At 47.2% G+C, this 8,416-nt stretch overlaps 1 protein-coding gene across 4 annotated transcripts in view; it reads right to left on the reverse strand.

Moving 5' to 3' along the window:
* Nucleotides 1-762: 762 nt before the first annotated feature.
* The window catches only part of lgals3b (lectin, galactoside binding soluble 3b), a 22,419-nt gene continuing 14,765 nt past the window's right edge, over nt 763-8,416 (reverse strand). For all 4 annotated transcript variants that reach the window (XM_078277017.1, XM_078277015.1, XM_078277016.1 and 1 more), the window contains 5 exons: nt 7,207-7,300; nt 6,498-6,877; nt 5,122-5,210; nt 4,838-5,006; nt 763-1,228 (listed from right to left, as the gene is read on the reverse strand). In XM_078277017.1, coding sequence (XP_078133143.1) covers nt 1,070-1,228; nt 4,838-5,006; nt 5,122-5,210; nt 6,498-6,877; nt 7,207-7,300 — 891 coding nt within the window. In that variant the 3' untranslated portion in view covers nt 763-1,069. The remainder of the gene's footprint in view (nt 1,229-4,837; nt 5,007-5,121; nt 5,211-6,497; nt 6,878-7,206; nt 7,301-8,416) is intronic.

Raw genomic sequence — 8,416 nt, forward strand, 5'->3', positions numbered from 1 at the left:
CTAAACTAACGTTAGCTTGCCTGTGGAGGCTAACGGCAGACAGCTACAACTACGACTGGAAGTACGGATCCTGTACCCACAGTCTACATGCCTCAGACTTTAGAAAGAAACTTTATTGAACACATACAACTTAGTGAAAACTAATATCTGCATTCAACCCATCCTATGAGCCCGGGGAGCAACTTGGGGTTCAGCATCTGGGACAAGGACCCTTGAGTCTCAAAGTGTTCTTGCGCGAGCCACTGAACCCCAAGTTGACAGACGATGCCGGGGATCGAACCTCCAGTCTTGTGGTTGAGGGACGACCCGCTCTTCTTTTTGAGCCACAGCAGCTTATCAAACGTGTACGGATACAAACAGACAAACTCCAACAAATTGAAGATTAACCCTTTATTTATGAGTCAAAAACAGCTAGTACAACAGGGTCCACTGAGGACTCTCTGGGAATATTTCACCTTTAAAGAACATTTGATATACCAACGTTTCCAAGAATCATCTACAGATCTATTAAAGATATATTCAGGAGGATCTCCAGTTGATCTGAGGTAGAGCTCTGGTGGATCCCCAACAAATATATGGTGGATCCCCCAGTAGTTCTCTGGTGGATCCCCCAGTAGTTCTCTGGTGGATCCCCAGTAGAACTCTGGTGGATCCCCAGTAGATCTATGGTGGATCCCCAGTAGATCTATGGTGATCCCCATAGTTCTCTGGTGGATCCCCGTAGTTCTCTGGTGGATCCCCAGTAGAACTCTGGATCCCCAGTAGATCTATGGTGGATCCCCAGTAGTTCTCTGGTGGATCCCCAGTAGATCTATGGTGATCCCCAGTAGATCGCTGGTGGATCCCCCAGTAGAACTCTGTTGGATCCCCCGTAGATCTCTGGTGGATCCCCAGTAGGTCTATGGTGGATCCCCAGTAGAACTCTGGTGGATCCCCAGTAGATCTCTGGTGATCCCCAGTAGAGCTCTGGTGGATCCCCAACAAATATATGGTGGATCCCTGGGGGATCCCCAGTAGATCTCTGGGTATTCTTTAGCAAATCTGTGATGGATCCTGTGGTAGATTTTCCTCAGGGCAACGTCTCCAGGTTGACCTTGGACAGTTTGAGGTCGCAGTAGATGTTGATTGAGTTGATGGATTTGAGGTTGGTGACTCGGTGTTGGAACGCCAACACGTGAGCGTTGTTGACGGCCACCTTAAACTCTTTGTTGGTGCACAAGATCTTCATCTGCAACAAAAATCAACAACACAAACTGTCATCAACTTGCTTTTTCAGACCAAAGCATTGCAAGGAGCTGCAAGTTTAGGGCGTGCACTCACACTGGCCCAGTTGCCCTGAACCGTGCCCAAGCACGATTGCCCCCCCAAATGGATGGCAAGAAGGCCCAGTTTGGAACTGGTTAAGTCCTCTGGACCAGGTGTTCCCAACCTTTTCTCCTTGGCGCCCCCCCCTACTTAGGTCTAAGAAAAGCTGAGCCCCCCCTCCGAAACCGAAGCTGAGGTAACTCTCGAGATAGATTATCAGCATTTTTACGTTTCTCTGCCATGTTTCATTCATAAAATAGTGATGCTGTGGCGGCAGGACAAACGAGGATGATAGCAGATAGCAGCTAGCAGCTAGCAGATAGCAGCTAGCAGCTAGTAGCTGGCCTGTTGACAGCAGCTAGCAGCTGACCTGTTGACAGCAGCTAGCAGCTGACCTGTTGACAGCAGCTAGCAGCTAGCAGCTGACCTGTTGACAGCAGCTAGCAGCTAGCAGCTGACCTGTTGACAGCAGCTAGCAGCTGACCTGTTGACAGCAGCTAGCAGCTAGCAGCTGACCTGTTGACAGCAGCTAGCAGCTGACCTGTTGGCAGCAGCTAGCAGCTGACCTGTTGGCAGCAGCTAGCAGCTAGCAGCTGACCTGTTGGCAGCAGCTAGCAGCTGACCTGTTGGCAGCAGCTAGCAGCTAGCAGCTGACCTGATGACAGCAGCTAGCAGCTAGCAGCTGACCTGTTGACAGCAGCTAGCAGCTGACCTGTTGACAGCAGCTAGCAGCTGACCTGTTGACAGCAGCTAGCAGCTGACCTGTTGGCAGCAGCTAGCAGCTAGCAGCTGACCTGTTGACAGCAGCTAGCAGCTAGCAGCTGACCTGTTGACAGCAGCTAGCAGCTAACCTGTTGACAGCAGCTAGCAGCTAGCAGCTGACCTGTTGACAGCAGCTAGTAGCTGACCTGTTGACAGCAGCTAGCAGCTGACCTGATGACAGCAGCTAGCAGCTAGCAGCTGACCTGTTGACAGCAGCTAGTAGCTGACCTGATGACAGCAGCTAGCAGCTGACCTGTTGACAGCAGCTAGCAGCTAACCTGTTGACAGCAGCTAGTAGCTGACCTGTTGACAGCAGCTAGCAGCTGACCTGATGACAGCAGCTAGCAGCTAGCCTACTAAGTAGCCTGCCTACAATGTTAAGAACAAAAATATATAGTTTTTATACAGAGTTTTGTATACATTATATATTCTAGTGTATTATCATAAATCATAAATATTTTTTTTACCTCAACCTCAAACCAGACAAAGACTTGCGCCCCCCCCCCCCTGTGATCTTTGCCGCCCCCCTGAGGGGTCCCCGGACCCCAGGTTGGGAACCACTGCTCTAGGAGGCCCAAGTTGGACTCTGTTACTTTTATTCTTGTATTTCAATCGTTTGCCCTGTTGCTGAAATATGCTCAACAAATAAAGCTGCCCCGCCTAGTCAAAGGTACCTGACTTTGGTGGCAAACGTGCTCGAGCCGGTTTAATAATAATAATAATAATAATAATAATAATAATAATAATACTCTATTGATCCCCAATGGGGAAATTACAATTTACACTGTTACCACCCACACACACACACACACACACACACACACACACCCTTTTACATGCACTAATGGAGAGATGTCAGAGTGAGGGGGCTGCGACTGATGAACAGGCGCCCTGAGCTGTTCGGGGGGGTTCGGTGCCTTGCTCAAGGGCACCTTGGCAGTGTAACTAACTTAACTGGGCGAGTGTGAGTGTACGCCCAACAGTTGTCTCATCCAGAATCTTTAGTCTGAACTGGGCTTTAGTCTAAATACTCACTTTTTCAGAATAACGACAAAAATGTGAATAATATGTGCATGTAAACGTCGTCATTGTCATCGTTAGAAGCAGACGCGTAACTATTGGTAAGCAGGGTAAGCGGTGCTTACGGGCCCGGACCAATCAGGGGCCTGCGTGCCTGGAAGATATTGATTGACAGCCGGGGCCCCCCATCGCATTTGGCCACTGACCAAGCGGGAGAGAGAACGGGTCAAATTCATTTCCTTGTTTCAGAGACCGTTCTCTTCACGTGTGTGACTCGAACATCTCACAGTTACCAACAAAACGTACAACCAAAGACCGTGCAGAACATTTCAGACCGTCCTGCCAACCTGTAAACATTTTAACATCAATGTACGCTGTGATGTTTATTCACTCTAAAGTCACTGAAAGCTGCTGCTGTTTACATCCGGTCTGATCTCTGCAGCGGGGGGGACTCCCCCCGCTGCAGAGATCAGACCGTGTGTGTGTTGCGGGGGAGTTCCCCCCGCAACACACACACACACACACACACACACACACACACACACACACACACACACACACACACACACACACACACACACACACACACACACACACACACACACCGGAGATGAGACGTACAGGATGACCTAAATAGAGGACAGCTACACTTGTTATTGTAAGTGCAATGCTAAGTTAAAGTCCAATAAGTCCTTTATTAAACCGTATGAATGTGTCCCAGGCCAGGTTAGAGTGTGTGTGTGTGTGTGTGTGTGTGTGTGTGTGTGTGTGTGTGTGTGTGTGTGTGTGTGTGTGTGTGTGTGTGTGTGTGTGTGTGTGTGTGTGTGTGTGTGTGTGTGTGTGTGTGTGTGTGTGTGTGTGTGTGTGTGTGTGTGTGTGTGTGTGTGTGTGTCCCAGGCCAGGTTAGAGTGTGTGTGTGTGTGTGTGTGTGTGTGTGTGTGTGTGTGTGTGTGTGTGTGTGTGTGTGTGTGTGTGTGTGTGTGTGTGTGTGTGGCCAGGATAGGACATTAACTAACAATGTAAAGATCAACAAGCCACTGACAGTGACACATATGTTCATATTTGATTCCTTCAATACATTATTATTTTGTGTCTTAAACCCACCAGCTGTTTTCATATTGTACCAACATCTGCAGCATCCTGAGTCTTTTTGGTTCCTAGGAAATCTCAGCCCAGAGTCATTAATAGTAATACTTATTTGCCCCAAAACAAGTTTCCTTTTTTTTTTTTATTGAAGAACTATACAAAAACCTTTTTTTGCAACTTTCACTGTCTTCTGCAACTTCATTGCAACAAACACACAAAAGACATCGCAACTTTTATCGCAAAATCAGGCATTTTGGGCCGCAACAATCTAAAAAAAAAAGGCCACGAAATCCTGGAGGGACTGCCCTGTGTGTTTTTTCATGTGTTATGGTGCATTCACCAGTGTTTTTTGTTGTGGTGGTGCGCGTAGGCTACTCCTGATTTTGTCAGTCATCTCATCTCTTATATGCTGTGTCTCTATGATCCTATCCTATTCATGGTAGACTACTCGTGGACATTGCGCCGTCATCACGTGCTGTTGTAGGGGGGTCCGCCTTGATAATCCTGCTTAAGGGCCCGGTGTTGGCTTGTTATGCCACTGGTTAGAAGACGAACAAAAACCAAACAGGGACTTTAGTCATCCCTCACATTCAAAAAGGTTGCTCATTATTAACAAATAAAGACCTAAACCATGAGTATTCTTAGTGTGAATTAAATATTGGACCTCAAATGGCTGTCCCTGGACGAAGGGGAAGTTCTGCAGTTCTCTCTCCTCTTTCCCCCACTTGGTGCCGATGCAGCTGTTCCTAACGATCACCTTCTTGCCGCCCTCATTGAAGCGAGGGTTAAAGTGGAAGGCCAGGTCCTGACCTGCAAACATGTCCACTGTGATCCTGAAAACAACAGACATCATCACACCATTGACTAAATTCCCAAAGATTTGTTAACTGTCGTATATTATGTGACAATTCATGCATTCATTGTTTATGTTGAAGTGTTCATACTGACTTTTCAGCGTTGGGGTTCACGATCCCAGCGATGGTGATGAGCAGTTTGTCGTAAACTCCATTGGGAAGATTTTGTTTGTAAGGGACCGCCTGTCAACAGGAAACAGCTGTTAACTCCACCTATCCAAAAATCCATCAATCCATCCAACGGTCCAACTATCCATTCATCCAACAGTCCAACTATCCATTCATCCAACAGTCCAACTATCCTTTCATCCAACAGTCCAACAGTCCAACTATCCATTCATCCAACAGGCCAACTATCCATTCATCCAACAGTCCAACAGTCCAACTATCCATTCATCCAACAGTCCAACTATCCATTCATCCAACAACCCAACAACCCAACAGTCCAACTATCCATTCATCCAACAGTCCAACTATCCATTCATCCAACAATCCAACAATCCAACTATCCATTCATCCATTCATCCAACAGTCCAACTATCCATTCATCCAACAATCCAACTATCCATTCATCCAACAACCCAACAGTCCAACTATCCATTCATCCAACAATCCAATTATCCATTCATCCAACAACCCAACAACCCAACCATCCAACAGTCCAACTATCCATTCATCCAACAGTCCAACTATCCATTCATCCAACAACCCAACAGTCCAACTATCCATTCATCCAACAATCCAATTATCCATTCATCCAACAATCCCAACTATCCATTCATCCAACAGTCATTGTCTTTAATCATGCTGTATTTAATTTACATGACATTACAATGTTTTATAAATTGATCTTGACTTGATTGCACATGCTAAGGTGTGGTTGCCCGACTACTGACTGACTGGATGTCATCATTAGATTCTAACCTCTGGCTGGTGAGCCCTTAGTCTTGAAAACAAAGGGTTTACAATACACTAACTGAAAGAAACTACCCTGACCAGAGGGAGAGGACCAAGCCCAGGTACAAAGAGAGAGAGCAGCCTCCCATCGGTGTGCATATTACAAACTAACCTTTGTCTTATGTATCATGCTCTGAGCATTAAAAGTGGGATACTGCAAGAGATTTTTGTCCTGTTGTTGTTGTGGGATTACAAAATTGCCACGACACCATCCATCCATCCATCCCCAATTCAATTCAGTAGTATGTATAGTGTCAAATCCTAACAGAAGTTATCTCGGGACACTTTACAGATCTAGACCACCCTCCAACATTACCCCCAAGAGCAAGCATTCATTGAGACAGCAGCAAAGAAAAAACTTCCTTTTAAACAGGCAGAAACCTCTGTGAGAACCTGGGTCTTGGTTGTGGGCCATTTGCCTCGAGCGTTTGGGTTGAGGGAGAGAGACAGAGATACTGAAAGATACAGAGAGATCGATCCATTCAACAATTCATAAATCCATCCATGTCTCACCAGACTTTGTTGTGGGGCAACGGCAGGGACAGGTCCGGGTCCAGGTCCTCCAGGACCGGGCCAGCTGGGGTTGGAAGGTGGCTGACCTTCAGGTCCTCCGGGCCAGGCGGGGTTGGCAGGTGGCTGACCTCCAGGGCCTGCGGGCCAGCTGGGGTTGGGAGGTGGTTGACCTCCAGGGCCTGCGGGCCAGCTGGGGTTGGGAGGTGGTTGACCTCCGGGGCCTGCGGGCCAGCTGGGGTTGGGAGGTGGTTGACCTCCGGGGCCTGCGGGCCAGCTGGGGTTGGGAGGTGGTTGACCTCCGGGGCCTGCGGGCCAGCTGGGGTTGGGAGGTGGCTGACCTCCAGGACCTCCGGGCCAGGCGGGGTTGGCAGCAGGCTGACCTGAACATGGTTTTCAAATAATTCCATTTTCTTTTCATTTGACCCTGTTTATGCCGTCACTGTTTCTCATTGTTGACTGACTTCTGTTTTATTAATTTGTTGGATTTAATGTTTTTGGTATCTCCTGGTAAACATATACATCCAGCAAAACTGCGAGACTATTTTTCGGTTTGAAAGTCAGGCTAATTTATATACATCAAGTTCAGATAACATCCTACAGATTTGTTCTGAAGACTAAAAGGGCACTCCCAACGTGAAGACCTCCATCAAGGCATGCCCTATCTCACAATGATTAGTTATTGATTAATGATTCATGATGACAATCATACCTGGCCAGGTGGGATTGGCGGGTTGTCCAGGCCAGGGACCTGATTGGGTGTTGGGGGCAGCAGAGGGCCACCCTTCACCAAGAGCATCTTCCAGCTGCAGAGAAAGAAGGAAGTAAAGAAGTGAGAAACTTGACTGTCAGCAGTTTCTCTAACGTCCACCAGATGTGTTTGTTTGACCCATCCACCACCCCAACCTGCCTCCTAACTTCCTGCGTTGTCGTTGTAACAATTACAGGAGGCCACTAGAGGCGTCGTCACTATAAAAGTAAATATGAGTCTTAATTGTAGGCGCCGATTTACGCTTTCCTCCATGGGTGCTCACGGGCACACGCCCTTTAAAAAAATAAATGTCAAAAAATGTTTAAAAAACCTTAGGAAATGGACAGCGGCCGACACGAACACACACGCCTATTAACTAGATAATAAAGCCGTAAAGTAGGCTTTCAACTCAGGACAGCGTCACTTCTCACAAATACAGATAGGACTGGAGATGAAAGGTAACACATAACACATAACGTGATCAGCTTCGTGGTCCTGGTGGATCTCGCTGCACTGGGGGTGGATGTCCATGCACTTGCATCATTAGGTTTTGCTTTTTTAACAACAAATCTATCCATTTTAGTCTCACTCTGATTACCTAATGCACATGCATGCACTGTATAGAGGGGAGTCGTTTTCATCCGAGAGACGCTGTGATTGGTGGATAGGATATGGAGCAGGGGACTGATAGAGACATAACCAATCACACTAAGACAGATGCTCCACTTAGCACCAACTGCAGTGTTTAATTTGAAATTTATGGAGCCGACTGATATCAGTACCGTACACCCACGGTATCGACGCCTATGATCGTATTTCCTGCTTGAATAAACAATGTTATGGGAGTGTTTTTCGGGGGGAGGACACACTCTTAGGTTACTTTCACACCTGAGCAGTTCGGTCTGTTTTAACCGAACCCTGGAGTGTTTGGTCGGATTGTCTGGTTGGTTTGGGCTGGTGTAAAAGCTCATTCGATCTCTGGTGTAGACCAAACAGCTGATCTCTGGTCCGCTTGAAAACGGGGGTCTTGGTTCGCTTCCAAGTGCTCTAGTTCGGGTCACTTTATGTGGGAATGCAATCTGACAAATACAGCACATGACCCAAAAACAGAGCATCTACTAGCCTGCAGTTCATACTTTGCACATAATTCACTAACTTATATATTATTTAG

This window comes from Sander vitreus, chromosome 20 (assembly GCF_031162955.1).
Source record: "Sander vitreus isolate 19-12246 chromosome 20, sanVit1, whole genome shotgun sequence".
Classification (NCBI taxonomy): Eukaryota; Metazoa; Chordata; class Actinopteri; order Perciformes; family Percidae; genus Sander; species Sander vitreus.